Raw genomic sequence first — 23,447 nt, 5'->3', positions numbered from 1 at the left:
TAAGCAAATTAAGCAAATCATTGGATTATGAAAGATCTTTAAATGTAAAGCAAATTCACATGAGGGCCGTTTTTCTTGAAAAGCTCTGTACAAAATAAATTAATCTGAGCTTGTAAATTTCTAAGACATTCACCAAGTTGTAGCAGTAACTTCACATACAGAGAACGTAAGAGAGATGTGTTGTGCAGTATTTACAGGAGTGGTTTACTTGCAGGACTTCCAAGTTACTTGAGGTGCTGCCTCACCATTATCCAGCCTAGTCAGGGGAGGAGAAAAATGATCAGTTCTGATCAGGTGGGTATTTACTGAATAGGTGGAACTAAAAAGCATGAACTTAGAAACCTGGAACATTCACACTCTGATGAGCCAAGAGAACTGCCAAGGTAAAAAAAACAACAACTTATGGAACCCATTTCACAGGAGCTATATACACCAACAGACATTTCTGCTTTATGACATTTTTCTGGAGAAAAGAAGTTCACTGAAGACCTACACAAGAGAGAAGTGGACTCAATTATTTAATTTTTCTTTAATGCCAATCCCTAGAATATAGATTAAAAAGGATGGTGTAGGCAAGACTAACCACAATTCCCTACTCCAATTGAGGATGTGCTCTTTGAATGACTTCTCAACTTCTAACATGTGCTTTCAGCTTCCTAGCCATGACAAAACTGGCAGGATGCACTCTAGATCAAAACGAGCACTAATATATTACATGACATTTAAAAGATAATAAGACAAGTGATAAGGGGCGTGTGTGGGGATATTGAGCATTGCATCTAAAAGTAAGACTGCACAACCTATAACAAAGTGACACTAGTGGTAAACAGAAACACATCTCTTTTGGCTCTTTTGCCTTATAAGAAACCCATGCCATGAACTATGCTGGTAAAGGTTTAAGGGCACACAGTCTATATGGTCTCCTCAAAAATTCTTGATGCTCCAAGAAGAGACAGGAATTGGTTTGATAGAAACCACAGACGGATCCAGAAACTACTGAATACCAAAACCCCCAGTGTACACTGCCTTACCTCAAGGCTCCAAGACCTGTGGGAAGAAATGAGCACAACAAACATCCGTTTTCCAGAAGAAACGAGAAGTGGAAAATAAACGTTGGCAATATAATTAAAATTCAGCACTTGCAGTCACAAAAATACTACCAATTATATAAAGCACTCGATGGATGCATTGTTGGCAGGTACCCAGCAAGGACAGAAGGTCTCCCTTTTATTAATTTTATGTAATTGTTCAAGCTCATTCAAAAATAGTGTCAATAAAACCATTAAAACGCAATTGTACATAAAAACCAAGCGGTTTTATTGAAGGTTGTGGCTTAATGGCCATGAGCTTAAGTCTCGGACAATTACAAGTATATTGAATACCACCATGTTTTATATGTGACCTTTGTTGACCTTATTAAGCCTTTTTGACTCTGCAGAGAGTCTATGGAAACTACTTAAAATGCCTGGGCATCCAGTCAGGATCCAGGATAAAATCACAATTTCATGATGGTATGACAAGTAGGTTTTGCCTTCTTCAGGCCAATCAGGACCATTTAATTCTACAAATGGGGTAAAAATGTCCTACCTACAAGTATAAAATGGCTCCAATAGCAGAAGTAGTGATCCAGACCAAATCTACTTCATTTACATGCCAAGACTCTCATCAGGGAGACTGCAGAACATGAACTCCAGTATACTAATGACTGTGTGCTCACTGATCATACTGAAGGGGACACGGAACTGCTAACCAGCTCTTATTAATTCATCTACTTATGGATTTCACTATAGGCCTCAAGAAAACAGAGGTCACATAGCATCCAGCTCCAGGAAGTAATGGTATTGGAGCAAGGATCCTGCCTGACCAGCAGCAACATAGCTAAGTCAGTAAGGTCACTTTTCTGGTAAGCACAGAGACAAATTGTAGCAGTCTGTATCAAAAGATCTGAAAAACAAGCACAGCTTCATCAGCTATTGTCCACTTAAAGAGCTATAGAAAATTACCTTAAGGATAAAGTGTTGTGTTTACAGAGAAATTATCACCACTATTCATTACTGGGACCCCTTACTTCACCTTCACTTTTACACCAACAGACTCCAATAAAGACACCTGAGAAGCCTAATGGGGATTGAATGACAAAACCGAGAACAAACTGTACTCTGGCACTTCTCCATTTTAGTCTGTGCTCTGGGATCTCTAAGTACAGCACTGGCACCTCCATAAGACAAGCTTTTACAACTGACATCATTAAAACTGACTTGAAGTGTAAAACAATGGATCAATATATGGAGCTTCACAATTTGCTGTGCAAGCCTTCAGTACAGTATCATATTCTTCTGCTTGAGATAAAAACAGAGAAAGACAATAGATAACGAAATACTACCAGTTATATAAAGGTTGTGCAACCTGCTTAAACCAAAACTCATTTAGCAACAACTAGCATTTCCAAGAAACTAAAGGAGATACTTATTGAAGATCATCATCGATATTCAATCTGAACAAATATCAGAGCGCCACTCCCTAGACAGCGAGTAACTCTGCTGAGCTAAATAACCGGTCTTCTGTCGGGATTATTGGTAGTAACCAATCATCTTCAACAGAACATACCAAGTTAACAAGCCTCCACCTGTGTTAAATTGCGGCGAATCACATGATTTCAAATTAAATGAACGAGTTCCTGTATATTCTCTCAACTGGTTACTGCATTTCAAAGCAAAGAGTCAACCATGTGCACCCACAAGATTTCCAAAGCAATTCAGGACAAAGTTTTGGAGACACAAATCAGAGGATGGGTATAAAAAAAAATTCAAAGGCCGTGAATGTGCCTTGCAGCACAGTCAAGATGATTAAGTGGAAGGTGTGCGACACCACCAAGACCCTGCCTAGATCTTCCATCCCTCTAAACCGGATGGTCGAGCAAGAAGGAAACTGATCAGAGAGGCTACCAAGAAGCCAATGACAACTTTGAAAGAGCTACAGGCTTTTATGGCCTAGATTGGTCAAAGTGTACCTGTGACAACAACAGCATCTCAAGTAATCCATAAATCTGTCTTATACGGAAAGATGGCAAGAAGGAAGCCATTTCTGTAAAAAACAGCAACAAAACATTTAAATGATACTGAAAAAATATAGCAGAAAGTTTTGAGCTTTGACAAAGCTAAAATGGAACTTTTGGCCCTAGTTTAGGGCCAAACCTATGGAGCACATCACCCAAAGAACACCAGCTCTACTGTGAAGAATAACAGAGGCCGCATCTTGTTATGGGAATGTTTCTCATCAGCAGGGACTGGGGCACGTATCAAGACTGAAGGGAAAATAAATGGAGCAAAGTACACAAAAGTCCTGAGGAAAACCTCTGGCCCTCTGCAAGTAAGCTGAAATTGAGATAAGAATTCACCTTTCAGCACGACAACAACCCACAGTACACCCACAGCCAAAGCTACAGTTGGGTGGCTAACGAACAAAAAGGTCAAATATCCTGGAGTGGCCCAGTGAGAGCCCTGACCTAAAGATAATTTGAAATTTGTTGCTTAACTTGAAGGCTGCTGTCCATCAATGCTCTCCAAGGAACCTGACAGAACTTGAAAACTTTCGAAAAGAATAATAATTGCCAATACTTATATAGCACTTTTCTGGACACTCCACTCAAAGCGCTTTACAGGTAATGTGCAGCTTCCACCTTGATGATGCGACAGCAGCCATAGTGCACCAGAACGCTCACCACGCATCAGCTATTCGCGGGGAGGAGAACAGAGTGATGAAGCCAATTCATAGATGGGGATTATTACATCCCTACTCTTTTCGAGAAACACCTTGGGATTTTTAATGACCACAGAGAGTCAGGACCTCGGTTTTAAGTCTCATCTGAAGGATGACGCCTTTTTTTACTGTAAAGTGTCCCCGTCACTATACTGGGGCATCAGGACCCACATTAACCGCAGGGTGAGCGCCCCCTGCTGGCCCCACTAACACCTCTTCCAGCAGCAAGCTTATTTTTTCCCAGGAAGACTCACATCCAGGTACTGACCAGGCTCACACCTGCTTAGCTTCAGTGGGCTGCCAGTTGTGAGATGTAGGGCGATATCGCTGCTAGCAAAAATGCTCAAATGTTGCCAAATCTAGGTGTGCAAGGTGGAAAAGAGATATCCCAACAGACTCACAAAATATTCATTTAAAAGGCACAAAAAAATGAAATAAGAAGTTCAAGGGCGATGCATATTTTCTATAGACACTCTACATAACATACAGTATATAAGGGTAATGGGGGATCATACAGTCAGGTTCTGAAACCCTACAGATGCAACAGGTCCATCACAGTGCAAATGTTTAAAAAATAAGTCTTTCAACACTGTTTGGTAAATGTGGCTCCATGCTGGTAAAATATATTGGCAAATGTACAAAATACAAGTGGAGCTATGCAAAATGGCACTTTTCATTTCTTTTCAATATTAAAAGCACGTTTCTGGACCCTATTAACAGAAATTCATGAAAGAACCAAATCATTATAGTGCACATTTTCAGGATTTTAAAGCATTTTCCAAACTCAGAACAGAATAGGGTATAATTAAGTATGCAGTAAAAGGCTATAAAAATATAGCAATTATATTATGCAAGACATTTAATGTAAAGCACATTTACATGAAGGCTGTTTTTCTTGATAGCCCCTGTACAAAATGAATTGATCAGGTATTATGAATATCTAAGACACGAAGTCGACAGCTAAACGTTATTCAGGTGGGTAGCTGCATCAGCATGCGAAGGCTGCAAAGGAACAAGTAATAGGTTTATTCCATGCTGAAAAGAGAAGAAAGAAAACAACGTTTTGGCTGCGAGTACACCCGAAGAAGGCTCCACAGCCGAAACGTGTTCACCTAAACGTTATTCTTGACTTTTTTTTTTCTTTCTTTTACAACTTGTGTTACCAACATCTGTGTGGTAGAACACCCGTCAAACACGGACAAGCTATGACAAAGGCAAGTTTTTCATTTCTTCAGAACAATTCCTTTTAATTTTTCAGTTTCCAAATCAAGGCAATTTTTACTCAGTTGTATAAATAATTATTTGAGCAGGGAGCTTTGTTAGCATGCATTGGCTGCAAAAGGTACAAGTAAAGGTTAACCCACATTAAAATGTGAGAAGCAGAAACATTTTGGCTATCCAGCCTTTTTCAGGCGCCGCACCTGCACTTGCTTGTTCCTAAACAAATCATTAATCCTTAAGAGGCAACTAAAAGTTATTCCCATCTAACAGCAGCCTAAAGACATTTATTGGAAACTGCCATAGCCGTTTTAATCCAGGTGGTAATTTGGAGCCAGATTTAGCAGTTGGTGTTTGAGTGACACTTGAGTACTTTAATTCCTGAAGTGCTCTAGGTTTTTTTTATGCTCTATTTTCTTTTATGCATCATTATTCAGTGACTGACACTGGTTCTATTCAGTGAGCTTTTCTTCTTCAAAGCTGCATTTTTTGCTATTTGAGCTGCACACGCCCAGGACTTGGTGCTTCCCAGCAGGCACCCAGGAAAGCTTTCAAAACTTCTTTAAGCACCAGCTGTGGCTCAACAAAATGTCACATCTCCCCCTTCCCTGCCTTCACAAACCCACTCACTATGTGGCAATAGCTTCCTAATGCATGTCTGACCTATTTTTTTATTAGTATTTTTTTTTTGATGGCACACAGTACTGCAAGACCCTTACAGCCGTCACTTGGCATTTGTATAAAACAATGCCACTGCTTCAGTAGGTATCGGAGACCACTACAGCATTTAAATAAGAGGCTTGCAGTTCCTTGTTCTTAAGAAATGTCACTTATATTCAGTTTACGCAGGTTTACTTCCCTATTATAACACCATCATTTCACTAGATTGATAATGAAAAGAAAATTCTGACAATGTGGTTTCACTCCTTTTTGTGCACAGGACCATGAAGCTGTAAATCAGAACTGCCTCTGGACATCTGCAGTATTTCAACATTTCATGGATTTTTTAAGAATTATCAAATCCACAAAAAACAAAATCTGGCCTTCCTTTCTTTTTGGACCCTTTAGCCTTATGAGAGATGTACAGATTATAACGTTCCCTAAAACGGTTATAGTAAATGTGCATTATAATGTTAAAACTAATTATTGAAACCTTAACTTGACAGTTTATCTGGATAACTAGTATTACTAGTAAGACTTCATAATGTCTAATAAACTATACTCCCAATAATAAAAAGAAATTTGTCATGATAAAATGGTATTTACATTTATAAGTGAAGAACTGTATGTCATACCTGACTGCGTCCATCCTTTTATTCTGGCGGATAAGCTCGATGAACTCTTGAATTCGGAGGCTGAACTCCAGACAGCTCTGGAAGGAAAACTATATATGCAACCACATACATACGCAAAGTAAGAATATGGAGAGAGTACTGTCACTTCCCATGATCGTCCTCCTCACTCAGGCGTGGAATCAAAATAAAGCAAGGAACAGAGTGAACCTTTTTAACTCCGCTTACAAATATATACTGAAACACTTCAGGAATACAACACACTGCCAAACTTAATTATTTGTTCTGTGTCATTAACTCTTTAATCTATTAAAGAGAAGAGAAATCATTTCACCTTTCCTTCCTGCTTCAATTTTGGATCAATGCCATGTACTGATCCACTGTATCAGCAATTTTATCACTACCAATCAGCTGAAGGAAAAGCTGTGTAAATACAGATCTTATATCAAACACAGCCAAATTACTTCTCTGATCTGGCAGCTTGTTTTCAAACTTGACAGGCAAAAAAATCCCTTTTGCTCATGTAGAACATCTGATTTTAAGTTTTGTCAAAAAATTACACAAGATGAGATGTCACAGCCAAATCCTAAAGAACAAGATAACTATAGCCTATTTAATGTTCATTTTGAATCTCGGGCCTCATTTCTCAAGTGTCTCAGTATTTGGCTTGAGGAAAAAGTGATTCTTAAACACATGAGTATTGCATCCTAGGCTAGAAAATGTGCTTATGATTAAAGGTAAAGTAAAAATAATATGATGCAAAACGGAGGGGATCAGGAACACATTTGTCTTATGCAATCTTTGACAGAATTGCTTAAAGAAAACTGCAATTTAAAACCTTGCTTTACAGACTCCACAGCTTAGTGAGGGGATAATAGCCAGGGCTCGTACTCTCATAAAAAAAAATGTTTCAGCAGCAACTTTCACTGCTGAAACAGGATTCCAAATTGTAGGAAAGTGGTTTAGACAGAAATGGCTTTCAGGTATTTTTTTTAAAAAGGGCTTCACATTAAATTCTAAAATCCGTAAAGTTAGAAATTGAAAAAATAAATATGATCATTTAACACACAACATTTTCTGACATTTGATTGGGCAGTGTTCTAATCCTCATTCTTATTACTTTAAAACATTAGAATCAGCTGTGATAAATCACAGCAATTCATAATTATCTCAACAATGTTTCCCCACACTTGCATTGTATTCAAATCAAGAACAGGTAAGTTGTTTTTTTTCCTCCTGGAACAGGAATATATTTTCCTAGAAAAACTGAATTGTTATATTCAAGATAAATGGTTCTCAACCCATCTCCTGTCTCTTATGGTTTACATTCCAAATGAGCTCTTAGTCAACGACACGTCAATTACTCCAATTATAATTCTTAAGAAGTTGAATGGGATTAGTAATTAGCTCTCAAACCCTGTCTGGGTTTTCCACCTACCCTTATTCAAGGATGAAATCCCATTAATTGCTGTGTTGCAAAAAAGTTTTTTTGGGGGGGTGTTTGATACATCATTTCAACTTGTGTTTGATCACCTATGAAGAGTTAAGACAGAAATAAGAGCTTGCCACGAAGCCAAGTTGAGGACTGAAAGAATGAATTCCAGTGTGCTAAAATCCATTGCTGCAGCAGAATGTTTTTGAAACTAAACGCTGTTGTGCAGAAAATTAAAAAAGTCTTTAAAAGGTCTAACCAAGCAGGAAGTTCAATTACAGGAATCAATACCCCCAGTGATTAAGAACTCAGCTGGAACAAAAGCTAGAAGAGACAGGGGTCCCTCCAGAACCAGGATTGAGAATCAACTGCTCTCAACTCAACTCGGTTTGCTCCGTCACACAGGCACCCAAAATGTTTGTACACCTTCTTTAACATAATAAGACAAATTTGTTGAAGTCTTCCTCTGAAATCAAACTCCTAGTAATGAACTCAAAATGTATTACCCTTTTAGAAACTTTACATTTTTGAAAGAAGCAGAACAATGTAAGAAACATGACCCCATTTCTACAACTAATTAAATAAATGTGCTATAATTTTCCTATTCATTACATACATGAGGTCATTTTATAAATTTAAGTCAGCTGCACTCAGTTTCAAATTGTCAGCTTGTATTTGTGGTGAATTTGCTGTCCATCTCGTGTCACTTGCAGCCTTTGGAGAAAGGTGTTTATCCAGCACCTAATGACAGCACTAGCTAATTAACTGATCCAAGGACCATATCCTGCCCTTTCTTGATAGAAGCCAGGGTGTCTGCTTCAATAACATAGCTGGGTGGCTCTCGTAAGCCTTCGGGTCCCCTGTTTTCAGATTGAAATGCACTTCTATGTAGTTTCCTCTTCTGTTCTCTGGTTCACCGTTTCTCTGTTCCATTGTTGGGTTGGCTATGTCAAAGTCTTTGAAGATTCTGAATACCTGTATCAGTTCTCTTTGTAATCTTCATTGTTCTGCTTGTTAGTGTAAGACATTCCCTTAAGTCCCAAAATGCATCTGGTTGCTCTTCTCTGAAATTATTCCAGAGTAGCAATATCTTTCTTGGAACATTGTAACCAAAAATATAAGCAATTTTCTAAATGAGGTCAAACTAGTTCATTATAGAATTTTAACGCAACATCCCTCGATATTAGTACTCTACTTTTGACTATAAAAAAGCCCCACATACCTAATAAATGACATGTTAACAAACACCCAAGTCTCTTCTAGCACATCATTTCCGGTTTTAAATGTGTAGTTTGTTTTTGCAACCTGCATGCAAAAATCCCACACCTGTCTTCATTTGACAGGTGTTTTTCCTGCCTTTATCTAAATCTTTTTTTAGTTTTATTTACTGCCTCTACATTGTTAGCTAATCATCCTAATTTGATATCTAATGAAAACATTGAATAGTTTACTACTGTAACAGAATCTAGGTAATTTAAATTGGGAAGAACTGTGGTCCAAATACAGTTCCTTGTGGTACTCCAGTAATTACAACATTAATAGGAATGAAATATTTCATGAGGAACTGTATTTAGAGTTTCAGAATGCTTTTGATACACCTTATCATATGCTCTATGGCTATTCCTTACTGCTGTTGCTTGTCCATAGAACTTTAACAACTTGATTAAGCAAGACTTATGTATTCTAAATCCATGCTGACTATTCCCCAGTATCCGTTTTCCATAAGTGATCCTCTAGTTTAGTTCTAATAATTGTTTGAATTACATTACATGCAACACTAAAATTATGTAGCTCAGTTTTCTCCACCTTCTTATGGATGGGCACTACATTAGCAATTTTCCAACCCATGGCTACTACCTCTTTCAGTGTCAATGGTTTCTGCACAACAACTGTTTCCTTGAGTACAATTAGTAAGAAACCATCAGGCCCTGGGGATTTCTTGGTGCTTCCTAGTACTCAAATCAGTCCTGCCTCTTCTATGCTGATTCTATTTAATAGTGTCTATCCACTGCCTAAGGCATGTAGCCGACTCTGTCCTTAGAGAACACCTGAATGAAATACTCATTTAGTACTTTGGACACTTCCCTTGTATAAATCGATACGTTTCCCGATTATTGTCCCAGACATATTTTACTTCATCCTTTATAATTATTTTGCTGCTGTAGTACACAAAAGACTTATTTTAGCCACCATTGCAATAGTCCTTTCATCTTCTTTTGGCCTTTTTAATATTTTTTTACTTGTGCTTGCATTTAACTGAAGCCCTCTTCTTTAAAGGGGAACAGCAGTCCCAATTTCTCAAGCCTGTTATTAAATCTCGATAACAAAATAAATCCATTGGTGATATAAACTTTTTATACAAATTCTGAATTAAGCCTGAAAGTACTGTAAGTCTCCATATTGTCACAAATGCCAGGACTCACCAACGATGAGGGTGAGAGTTGGCACAAATTGTGACATGAAGCAGCCCTTCCTGCTCACTAGTCACTGTAATGACTAACGTAATGCGATGTACGAGCACATAAGTACAGGTTGTGAAACCAACATTTCACAGAAAGTTCCAATGTGATCTGTATGCAGAGTTAACAAGTATTTGTCAGCAGAACTGTCTCAAATTCAACACCAATATTTCTATTGGATTAAAAGAGATGTATTTACAAGCCTGCTTGTTTACAATGCAATAAGGCCGCAACACATCAGAAGTCTTGTTGCCTTGTTCTGAACCACAGAACATGATACTGTGCACACCTGGAAATTCTATCTATTTTGTTATATAAATTGAAGGTTTTACAAGTCACTGTGTACATTTTACTTTTATTGTGGTTTGTAATGCGCTCATCAGTGCTGATTCTCTCTAACCCTGAAATATAAAAATAGCTTTGCAGTTTCCCTTTAACCGGACAACACAAGCTGACATCTTGCAACTGAGTGCAGTTTTAAATTAAACATGTAAATTCGTAAGGATCTGCACATTTACAGGATATCTATTCATTGATGCAATCATTTAAAGAAACATATTCTGACTTATCACATGAATTTTGGAATCAATCATGCTGCTTGCTCTTGAATAGACCACAGAACTAAGTCCTGTGAACACAGTTAATACACAGTGTCTCCCTGCTCATTACAAGTAATCAACACTTTTGAATTTTCTCATTGCCAATTACTGTTATGGGAACACCATTTTACCTGTGGTCCTTTGAGCTCTCTAAATAAGCAAAATAAAAAAAAATTAAAAACCAGACCATTTCCTAGTTTCATATTTTGAAATTAATATAATCCAGAAGTATAATCTGAACTTCAAATTAAGAAGCATAAAAAGGATTATAAAAGCAAATAAATAAACAACTGACTGTGTTACCATATATGAACACAGTAGGGGGTACTGTTTTAGATATACTTGATCTTCTAATAAAAAGCTTTTACCTTCATTTTTCGGAGTCTTGATTTATTGTCGTGGCACCACGCCAAACAGGTGGCTGTTTCCTGTCTTTCCAGAGATTCCTCTACCTCCTTGGCTGTGAGAAACATCTCAATGTTTACTAGATCCTGAAAAAAGGATAAGAAAGTGTAAGTTCCCCATACATGCAAAACATGCCAAAATAGGGGAAAGGGGTCTGTGAGTGCAATCAATATTGCAAGTGGGGAACCTCAGAACACTCCAAAGACCAAAATGTCCAGGTGAAGAAAACTTTCAGCCAAGCTTTTGGCCTCTTAATATGCACACTTTGGATGATGGTGGTTTCATTAAACTTTGTTGTTAGAAGAACTTCCAGCCATGTGACTAGAAAACACTGGAAAAAAAAGCACATAAGGCTGGAATGAGCTTAGACATGTGGTCAGCAAAGAAAAACGCGGTGTCCAATCTTGTCTTAAATTACCAAGCAAAGGGAACCAAAATATCTGTTCACATGAAACGTAAATTGGTATAGACTAAACAGACATCAAAGAGCCAAAGCCACCTATAACTCAGTCTGACACTTCCTTAATTACAGGAAATTCGGCTGATGAGTTAAGATTCCTGCAAAAGAAAATACACATTACATTTACAATGCAGTAAAAAAAAAACTTCACCTCAGTTTATCAGTAATTATTTATGTGTATTCACATATCTACACACAACTCTACAACAGTTTAAAGACCGCTACAGAGGAGAATGCCGTCTCATAAAATTATAATCGGAGTATGATTTACTGGACAGCTTAGTTTCTTGGCAGGTCCTTCGCTTGTACCGACATACAAAAGACTGCAAGCAACTGAGAATAAACTTTCAGTGCCTATGCAAAACACTGGTTGTACAAGCTTTAGCCCTCTCATGAACACTAATATCCTCACCTTAATAGGCACTCTTGTTTTCTTGTTGATTCCAGTTTTACCAACTTCAGAAGCAAAATTTGGTGCAAATCAGAATTATTGGGGAAAAAAACAGGGAACTGCAAATGTATGATAAATACCCAGGCTAAAATAAGCACAGGATGAATATGTATAGATGTCAAAGCAGAACAGGGAGAAACAATGAGAAAACAAAAAATCTAACTGCAGTAATCAGCATTCTCCTTACATTCTCCTTACATCCCACTAACTCCCACTGTGTAAATCTAGCACAATACACTCAGCAGGAGACAGAATAACTGGAGTCCAAGCACTCTAATCTAGAGAAACCCATATTTATGGGGAAGCGCAGCAAACAAAGAGCAACAGCACATTTATTCAGGAGGTCTGAAGGGACCAACCGCGGCTCCAGCATTTACTCCAGAATATGAGCACAGAAGATGCCCTGCCTCTGGCATCAATATTAAAAAGTTGGCACCAGTGCATTGTGAATTTGGATGCAACTGGGTTGTGCAGGAACCGAAAGAGCAAATATTTAACTCCAGATGCTCCAAAAGGAAAAAAAAAACCAAAACAGATGAAGCAAATATTAAAACTTCACCACCCTGAAGGCACGTCACTCTCAGTTTAAGACTTGTCCCATTATACACTCTTTGCAACCCCTGCGGAAACATTTTACCCTACTTTCTTCTTCATCAAGGTGCCAGAGTTGTTTAAAATTGATTTGGCTACCACACAAGCCCTTTCCTTTGTGTTAACAGAAAGGCATGTCCACGCTTGACAGCCCTGAAATCTCAAACGGCCAAACAGGAAGGGCGAAGGAAAATAAAAAAAAGCCTAGTAACAGCTTTCATCAATCCGTTAATAAAATGCTAGCTGCATCATGGACAACAAGGAAAAAAAACCCAATAAACCAAAGCCAAAAGATCGCTGGAGAGCTCACAAGGTTCCAATATGTTATAGGCCAGATATCAAGTGTGCTAATTGAAAAAGGGGAAAATGATTCACTTGAAAGGCTGTGTGTCACCTTGGCCCAAGCACTGGGCTGTAATTGTTTATTCGCAGTTATTATCCACACTAACTCTCTGCCAAACAAGGTAATTATTTTCTAAGAGATGTGATTCTAATGGCATTTTTCAAAAATAAATCTGAAACGTATCACACAATCACAAAACAGAAGGCTCTCAAACATGCAGCAGCAAGTCACCATTGAGACACTGAACTGGAAAACGGCACATAAATAAAATTAAATGCCCAAAGGCTCGGAATAACATGCATAGTAAAGAGAACATACCATTTTTTTTTTTCATTAGCCTGTTTTTTCTCAATTAACATTAAAGCTACCTCATTATGGTCTACCAACACTTTATCACAATGTGCTGAACTGCACAACTGCTGCTTTTGAAGAATTATACTTAGTTTTAAAATGCAACAACAAAATCAAAATAACTGAAACACCTGTTTCATACAGTAACGCTCCAGGGGAAAAGGCAGGTTCAACCAGAAATAAAACCCTGAATGCCAGCTTGCAAAACAAGCAGGTAACCTCATGACCAAAGCAATGAGAAAAGGTGGAAACTCACTCCCTTGGTCCTGTGCCCATCCCAAATCTTATTACTCCCACGCACAATTAGGATTAATATGGCACTGCAACTGTACTGGGCTCCTGGGTTCAATTCCAGACCTGGAGTGCCATCAGTGTGGAGTTCTTGTATTCTCCCTGTGTTCATGTGGGTTTCCTCTAGGTACTCCAGTTTTCTCCCCCAGTCCAAAAACATACTTTTAGTTTAATTGATCATGTGGCAAACTGGCCCTGATGCAAGTATGGACTAGCGTCTCATCCACGATGTACCATGCCTTGTACCCGTGGCTGGACAGGAAAAGCTCCTCCCACAGCCCTGAATTGGAAGAAACGGTTAGAAAACGGATGAATGATGACAAGGAATCCAATCTGGCCTTAAAGTCGTTAGGAATATGTGTAACGGAATGCTGTGAAAGAATTAAGAATTCCTAAAAAGGCCAAAGCCACTTCTTGTTATGAAATGTCTTCATGAAAACATTCCTATGTAATACCAGTAGATAATAACTGGCATGTTTTCAACACACTGAACTGCTACAAAAAAAAAAAGAGGCTTTGATTTGACATCTTTCAGAAACATGTCCTGCTGGTAAAGGCTTGTACTCGACAACAGAGGAAAATTTAGCACTAGATAAGCTTATGTTCCACATGAACGTGCAAAGCCACAGAATTTTATCAGATTACAATTCAGATGTCTAAATTCATTAAATCCTTTCACTGAGAAATTCAATATATCCAAACAATGTTCACATACCGTTAAATGCGGAACTAAGTTACTGAAAAACATCTCCTTCAAATGTGACACTCTAGTATACGGTATCTACCTCAAACAGTAGTGTTACTCTTGGTTGTGGAGGCTGTCAGGCACCTGCAGAATGAATTGTGTTCACAGCAATTGTTTTTTTGGAGGTAATATTTTCAAATGTAGTTAATCATTTCATCATAATATGAAATTTATGATGTTTTTTTTTATTTGAATGATTTTTTCATTTTATATGGTTTGTAATGACTGCATACAATTAACTGCAGACAACCTTCTTGACATTTCAGCTTTTAAAAGTTTTCGTTCCCAAACTTGGAACTTCATTTTCAAGGAAGACTAATCTGATCAAAAGACGTCAAGTAAATTTTATATAGAAAATGTAATGAAAAATGGAAATTCATAAATTGGTTTATTAGAGAACTGACACTTTAAAAAGAACCTTCCAATTCATTATGCGGTAAAAAGGATTAAATTACAGGAAGCAAGACAAATCATGCTATGGATGTACTGGTCGGTAGTTTACACAGGAGAGAGGTTATTATCTTAATAGTTTTCACCCCGATAAGTCAACAAATTCTTATTGTCAATGAAAGCCAATTATACAGGAAGGCTTTAAGAAAGATGTTCTTTGCTCAGGGGTATAACAGCAACATGCCATCAGAATTCAGGCCACAAGCCTCTGGCCAGGAGTCCTGAACCCTACCCAGAACTCCAGTACTGGTATAGAACTATATATGAATAAACCAAGATGAGGCTGATGGACCTAATGGCCTGTGGCCTATCTTATGTTTTAATATTCAACTAAACTGGGATGACTCCTCATAAAAAGTGACTTTCCTGTGAGAACCTCAATGTGAAATTTTTAAGAAGGGGATTTGAAACTAATAAAACAAAGGGCATCGGGAACTAAAACTTTGTTTAATCTGGGAAAAATGATGGAATTACAATGTGGTTTTCAGCTTGAAAATGAGATAAAAACTTTTGTTTGTTACAAGACAAAATATTTGTATGTTGTAAATGCTAAAGGAGAAGGAACAAAGCTGGTTCGGGATTTTTTTAACTGAAAAAAAGACGCTGTAAAATAATGCGTTAAATCTTGAAGTTTGATCCCTCAAATAATTGAATTCAGATTCAGCAAATGCCTCTTTTTTCCTGATGCACGTCAAATTCCAGATGTGACAACTTGAAAAGAGGCAAGAACCGCTCATATTTCCACTTTAAGTGTTCAATACAAACTTGAACTTCTACCATTTGTCATTGTGTCAAAACTATAGGTCCCTTATAATGCCAAAAAACCTCTTAAAATGATAAAAATAGCTGGAAGAGGACAAATTGCAACATTCATTTATCTTTAATAGTATGTTTCTTCATACTTGTTTCCTTATCATCATAAGTCAGTGTCTGTATTACATCTAATGGACTAGGTCTGGACAGAAAAAGAACAATAATACTTAAAGATTATTGTAATATAAATTCATGCTGCAGTAGTGGTCTCAAACCATTGAGTCTAGTTAATTTTGGATTATGTCAACAACAGTGCAAGAACAGTTCCTGAAAAACAGCGCCGAGTTTAACATATTTCCAAAGGGCTCAAAAGTAGTGTAAAAGAGCAACTCTTGCTTGAAGGTTATTCTCTAGTTATTTTAGAGGAAAACAAAAACCCCTTGGGATTTAAACACGATTAAAGCATTTTGCTTATGCAGCACTCACTAACAAGTGTAACTGATAGGTTTTTAAAAATAATTTACCATGCAGCAATCCAAAAACACACAGCCGATAATTAATTGGCTCTAGCAGTGTCCTCTAACATTTGGTGTCACTGGTCATAATATTAGGGTAGATTCAGAAAAGGAAGGCTGGATGGTGAAAATTAGCTCAAGGGCTTTACTAGTACATGTTTCAATTGTGTCTAATCTTCTTAGAATTCTGTTCTTTTTAATTACCAGAAGGCAGTCTCTTTATTTAACACAGCGAATTACAAGGACAATACTTCAGTGAAAGAAGTGATTTTCAAGAATGCAGCGTTACAGAACAGACCAGTGAAAGTACCTTTCTGCACATGCCATTTCAGAAAAAAAGGTTTCATATTTCAAAATGAGAAGGGGAATTAGTTAATTTCAGCAGATTTAAGGTTAAAATAAATGCTTGAGGAGAAAACACATTCCAGACATGACAACAGAATACACAAGAGGACCTGGATGACTGCAAGGAAAATCGCACACTGTTCTGGTACTTGAAAATCAAGTTCTCACTGAAGTGCGATTTCTCCACTTGGGAATCGTGATTCTAACAAATTGCAAGAAGCAGGATTCGAAAACAATTTAATGCCATTCATCACTAAGTGTTGCTAAGGCTATTTAGGCAACGGCTTCTGCTTTTGTGCATCGGTGAAGCTGCAGTCTGACTTCCATTGCAAATAAGATTCCATCATTTGCAATGTCTCAAACACAGCTAAAGAAACGACTATCGCAGGAATCTGAAAAGCTTTTCTCCAGAAGCTGCAAGAAATATCGAGCAGACAGGTGCTTAGAGAACATGAAAGCAAGCCGATATCTTCAATGAATATTTCAAACGTAAAAAAAAAACTTTTGCATGAACTTGAAGGAGCAAGTGCAGGAATTCTTGAAATGGTTCTAAAAGCGTTTTTGAATTTCTTTTCCCAGCCTCTTGGTCTTATGGAGTCGTACATTGCAAGTTGTTTTATCTTGAGAATCAGCCCACCTTATCCAATACAGCTGCCCTTGGATCAGTAAACGCTGCAAGTTTCACATTTAACAAAGATATACAGCATACACTAAACACTTGTCATTTTAAAAATTGTCTATCTACTTCTATAGTATAAATGAAACATCTTGTGGGTGACACCCTTCACTGTTTTTAGAATCTGTGGCAACACACACCATCCTGTCTCACGACCACTGTAGACAGCAGTAAGTACACTACCACTGTTAATATAAAACATAGGACCCCTAAGGCTTAGAGAGCAGCAATCATCTTGTGCGTGCTGCATATCCAAACTGTAGAATGCCGACATGATTAGTGGCATTTGGGTACAGCTAAACTTCAGCGCCACCATCTCTCCACTCTGTTCTAACAAATTTGTGGATTAAGAAAAGGAAGATCACCTCCTCTGGCAGTTTTCAAAAAGCATTTCTCTCGATTAAGGGTTTCTGCATTCTCATGGGAAACGCCACAATCCTCTCTTATTCAGGACTGAATCAATAATAAATAAATCACAGCAAACTCATTTTTCTCCAATACTATAGTTATTTGCGTTCCTTGAATTTGCTACTATATTGTAGGCTACAGAAATCCCCAGTCTACCTGCTAACATTCTTTTGAAATGGAGAACTTATCCATTATTTTTCTAACTTCCTTAACTAAGAAACCAATACTACATTGAATCGAGACCGTATGTGATACACTTTAAGGTTTACAAACAACAGTGATCTGAAAATTTGATTTTGACTCTTCCTACCTGACAGGAAAATAGTTCTTTCAAGAAAAGGGTTAGGTCATGAATGAAAAGTAGTATTTTAATGGAAAGAATATGCATTCATTCAAAGAAGGCTTCTGCTAACAACCCATAGATGAAAGGACTGGAATTCATTATTAGGAGACCAAATGTCATGATGTTACGTCCTGAGAGACGTAGTACTTGTGCTTTTAGTTTTTTTTTAAATTCTGTTCTGGATGCTAATGACATGCTGAATACATTTTATCATGCAAAAAACTGCCTCAGACATAATTGTGAGATAATAACCTCTAAATGAACCTTATCATCGTTGACCTATTGGAATATGGAGATGACCATATTTTAATTCTGTTCTGCCGTTGCGTACAAATTCTGCTAATCTGATTTTTTTTAACTAATGCAGATTTTACTAACGAAGCATACCCATTTCAGACTTAAGCGACCAGTACAGATGCACACTAAGGAAGCATCTTTGTTGACAGAAAGATGTAATCTTAGCATTTCTATGGACAATACTTTTATCATTCCAAACTGAATATGTCAAATGCTTTGTCTACAACAGCTGCTTCATTTATAAAATAAATCCGAAGATGGAAGGCATGAATGTTACACTTAAGTAATAGCCCTTTCAAAGATATCTCATCTATGTGGCCAGACAGCAGTAAAACCTTATATCTCCTCTGGGCCTGCATAAGTGTTACTCATGAACTGGCAAATCTCAATAAGCTATAAAAACAATGTGCAAGGCCTCTTCTTTCTTTAGTTCTTTTCACCCCTCTCCTCCTGTTCCACTACTTCAGGCTTCTTTAGGTGGAACTAAGAACAGGACATTACCCAGATGGTGTGCAAAATATATAAGGGAATGATCATTTATGGTTAAGTCAGGGTCCTCCATGAATAATATTCACTTCTATGTCACTAGTGGTGAGAGCAAATTCTACCCCCACCTCAAAACACACACTACTAGTTTTCCACTTATAATTAGTGATGTATATCAGCTCTGTAGATGAAGCAGACCCAATGTTTTTACAGTTGCTTTTTCAGGGAGGATGCAGTTACCAGACAGGGCACAACAGGTTTGTTGCAGGAGAGACCAAGACTCTGCAGAGAGCGGAATGAAGTCAACATGTTCAGAATGCAGCTGCTGGCGATCTTAAACAACAGACTGAGCCAGCAGATTATTTGAGGGAAGATGGAGTAAACCTGTTCCCCCACTGGAGTGAACCTTTCCAAAAACAATGGAGGACTTAAAGCAATAGACCACTACTGCAGAATATCAAGCACCACGTCTGCTTCAAACTTTTACTGTATTGTCACAAACCTGGTAATAGATACACTGCAGAATAATTAAATAGTTTTGTATAAGAACTTAACATACAAAATATATGTTTTAAGGACAACCCTTTTAACCCACTCATTCTGCAGACAGTTTCAGTTTGAAAATCCCGAAATGCAGGTAAACAAATCCAAAATGATCAAGAGGCCTTCAGTTATTTCTAAATGTATCTCGCTCTAAATTCAGAAGCGTTTATATAATTCTTTAAAGGGCACAACACTACAGATTTCTTGCCATTTATTAAATAACTTCCCCCCCCCCCCCATTTTTTAATTGAACAGCTGTTCAGTTGTCCGACACCAGCCCAACTACATTGTATCACTTCAAATCTTACACTGTGAATATGGCGCAACTTAATTACGGTTCTGTTCGATTGCAATGCTTGCATCTGCAAATTTCACATTCATTAAATTTCCAGCAATCATTTTACTTTACTGAATACAAATCTGACCTTTACTGCTTTACCCTTATTTTTTCTGCAAGACATTTAGCTGTAATTGGCAGAGAAGATGGCTATAATGCAATTGCTGCAAGTTGGTAGCTCCAGATAAAAGCTTTCAACAAATATTACAGCGAAAATTTTCTTCTCCCAAATTAGAGCAATTTTTCATATTAATGTCAGGTTATCTGAATCAGTGACATAGTAAAACATGTTTAGAAGCAAATTCTATATTAAAAATGCCACATTAATGTAATTTTTCATGTACTGCTGATCAGTTGTGGACTCGGGGCACGTTTCCAACAGCATTCATATACTGAAAAAGAAATAATTGCCTTTCTTTTAATGTATTTTATTGCCTTTTCTCCACATTCTCATTTTTCAATTCGCAAGTGGTAGCACCAACTCTGTTCATTACAAAATACACTTTCATTTTGAAAATTATGAAGATTTTAAGCAAAGTCTTAATATCTGATCATTTCATTCTAGCATATTGGAGATTTCATACTAATGTTTGAGCCCACAATAGAAATAATTCAAGTTATGTTCTCGTGCGTTAATTAATACATTAGAAAAAATACCATCAGTATCAATCTGCACTTCAACAAAATCTTTGATTGCACATGGCTGAAGTGAAACACAGAACAGTCTTTCTAGATCGACTTTGATTTGCTATATAACATGTACTGCAGTTGAACTTTAGATGATTTCTCTTTGACAGAGGATACATGAGTTCCCCAACATTTCCAATGAAAACAGCCACACACCAACAGCAAGGTCATGTTACAAAATCCATTGCATCAGGACTAAATACTCTGCAACACTTTAGATTCATTCATTCCATTCTCTCTAAAAGTATTTGACAATAAGTTTGTCAGAAGCACAGCTCAAATGGTACATTCACAGTCAAGTCACACTTCCAACATTATGGGGAAGTGATTGATGCCGATATACATATATTCCCAAATCACCATAATGCAGTAGAATGCATGTTGTTAATCCTGGACTGAAGCAAAAAGTTTGTGAGCCATCACAACAGTAGCAAAGAAGCACTGTGATTTCGAGACAAATTGCCAATGCAAGAAATTGTAGATGGCCAATAAAGTGATCTTATCTTAACCACATGTAGTATCCCAGACAGGATCACCTGAGGGTTTGCTTCTGCACAGCATTTGGTTGATAAATAAAAAGTTGTAGGGGTGCCCGAATAGGACACACACTTTTCCTGAAGTTGGGATTATGGATCTTCAATGATTCAACACTTTATTATCAACCAAATGCTGTGCAGAAGCAAACCCTCAGGTGATCCTGTCTGGGATACTACATGTGGTTAAGATAAGATCACTTTATTGGCCATCTACAATTTCTTGCATTGGGAATTTGTCTTTTCACATAACCCAACTTGCTCTCCATGAGACACACAGACAGGGAGAGAAGCTTGGGGTCAGAGTGCAGGGTCAGCCATTCATACGGCACCCCTGGAGCAGCGGGGGGTTAAGGGCCTTGCTCATGGGCCCAATGGAGTAGGGTTCCTCTGTCGGCCGTGGGATTTGAACCGGCAACCTTCCAGCCACAGGTGCAGATCCTTAGCCACAGAGCCACAGCTCCGCCTCCAACTGGTTCCCAGACTATAGCACAATTATAGTCTAGTGATGGTGGACTGATGAATCCTTAGGGTTTCTTTACTAAGTTACTCTAAGCTGGCCTTGCCAGAGTTGACAAAAAAAAGCAATCGGACAAAGACTGGGAGGCATGACATGGAAATATTTTGTATTTAAATACTGAAGGTGGTACTAATGTTACAAAGGTGGTTGACTGTTTCCGAGAAGTATAAAATTTAAGTTGACCATCTTTTTCTTACACGTTACAAAGTGAACATAGAAAAAGTAACCAGCCACCTGTTATAGTGAAAAATATTCAATAAGCACAGCCTCATTTTCTCAGTATAACTATGAATTCCATAATTCAAATCCAAACAGTCTAGTTGTTCACCACTTTCACTGAAGGTATTTTTGGAATCATTTAACCTTTTCAGCTGTCAGCTTCCCCAGTTTGGGGATGGTGGTACCTGCATGTATAGGGGAGGTGAGGAAGTGCTTCTTGATTCCAGATTAATTTGTTGAATCCAATATATAATAATATATTATATATAATATATATAATAGCTTGCTAGGGGAAAAAAAAAAAAATCAGCGACAAGCCACTACAGGAGGCCCTGAAGCAGTTTCAACAGCCACTCTCCATTGGCCTTTAAAGGCATTTTGTGATTTTTTAGGGATGCAAACCAACAGCCAAAGATAAATCACATTCATCATTACACATCAGATCAAATGGCACAGTTTAAAATATGTGTATAAATTGTTACCATTTATTCCTCAGCTTACTGGGTGCTCATCATTTATGCTGATGTCCTGCAAATCAAGCTTCTCCCGAAGTGCCAACCTAGCTAAATAAAAGTTATATAAATATGCCCGCTGGTTATAGCAGCGGATCTACAGCTACTGACCTCAATGCCACTCTGCCGGGCCAGCTTCACAGCAGTGTTGTAGTAGCCACAGCGCAGCAGGTGCTCCACCATCATGCGATCCATGCGCTTCTTCTTCCAGATGTTCACTGCAGCCGGCTGGTCGCTGCTGTGCTCCTTCAGGTGCTCAATCCTGCGCTTGCACAGCTTCGCGCTCTCGTCTTCAGCTTGGATGGACTCGGCGGCCTGGTAGAGCAACAGAGAGACAGACCGCTGTGACGGACACCAAGCAAACGGAGCAGACTGGTCAGGTGGCATTTGGTCAGGGACTCAACACACCGCTCAAAAAAAAAACCTCCTACGAATGGCATTTGAATTTGAATGGGCTGGTCATTTTGATGAATGGATTTCTTAGTTCATGTCAGAACAGGCCCCCTGTCTTGAGGATGGGGCCACGTGTCACTTGACTGTCGGACTAACTACAGTAACTAACTAATATTTGAGAGGTCAGCTCCGTCTCCTCTCTGTATAATCAGGGCCATAGCCCGGTAGCTGGTAAGCCTTTTCTTGGGGAGAAAATTAAACACCACTCCTGTCTTCCTTGATTAGTGACACAATCTAATGACAATCTTGTGCCCAATTAACTTTAACAAAAAGATAAAGGAAAAGAGACCAATTATATTTCACCACTGCCAAGAGAAAAAGCATAAGGCTTCAACTCCTCTCATACCCAGCAACAAAAAAAAACTACTACTTCATCAATACTTCACCCATAGCCACACTAATACTTACAAAGTCAGAAAAACAAGTGATAACCATCATTCAGTTTAAGGCAGCTGCCTGTTGTTGTATACTTAAACCTATGAGACTTAAATTAAATACTTACACCCCTAATTAAGGATAAAACTTCCCTTGCAAAGACTGTAAAGAGAACTCTGCTAGAAGGACACATACAGGGACTCTCTGGTTTCTCCAAATCAGTACGTTAGCTTTAGCCTTGGGCGGAAAGGTAATTCTTCAGATTTTTAGCAAACTATAGAAAGCAATTATAGTTCAACTGAACAATTTTAATTTAAAAAAACATTACCCAAAACCAATGCTGCTTAGATTTAACACAAAAGTCAGGAATACTGAATAACATTTTGTCTGTGTATGGGTGTCATTACAGGGAAAAAACAAAACAAAACAGTAGTTAAGTCTGATTTACACTTCAGCACCAAGATCCCAAATTGAAACCCATAAAAACATATGCATTTTAAACATTCCTAGGGACACTGTGTCACGCCTGCCTCTATATTTTACAAACATCAGTTCCACCACATTTAGTAATTTAATTTTAATAACTTGAGTATAATGTT

General features: G+C 37.9%; 1 protein-coding gene across 2 annotated transcripts in view; it reads right to left on the bottom strand.

Moving 5' to 3' along the window:
• The window catches only part of maea (macrophage erythroblast attacher, E3 ubiquitin ligase), a 42,944-nt gene that overhangs the window by 5,292 nt on the left and 14,205 nt on the right, over window positions 1-23,447 (bottom strand). Inside the window, exons 3-5 of one of the 2 annotated variants that reach the window (XM_088913002.1) lie at window positions 22,132-22,335; window positions 11,128-11,250; window positions 6,273-6,361 (exon numbers count right to left, since the gene is read on the bottom strand). In XM_088913002.1, the coding sequence (XP_088769128.1) occupies window positions 6,273-6,361; window positions 11,128-11,250; window positions 22,132-22,335 (416 nt within the window). The remainder of the gene's footprint in view (window positions 1-6,272; window positions 6,362-11,127; window positions 11,251-22,131; window positions 22,336-23,447) is intronic. The other variant, XM_088913012.1, reaches the window with a different exon arrangement.

The sequence above is a fragment of the Atractosteus spatula genome, chromosome 1 (assembly GCF_055471065.1).
Source record: "Atractosteus spatula isolate fAtrSpa1 chromosome 1, fAtrSpa1.hap1, whole genome shotgun sequence".
NCBI classification, from domain to species: domain Eukaryota; kingdom Metazoa; phylum Chordata; class Actinopteri; order Semionotiformes; family Lepisosteidae; genus Atractosteus; species Atractosteus spatula.
The sequence above is the reverse complement of the archived record's forward strand: the minus strand, read 5'-3'. Positions and strand labels throughout refer to the sequence as shown.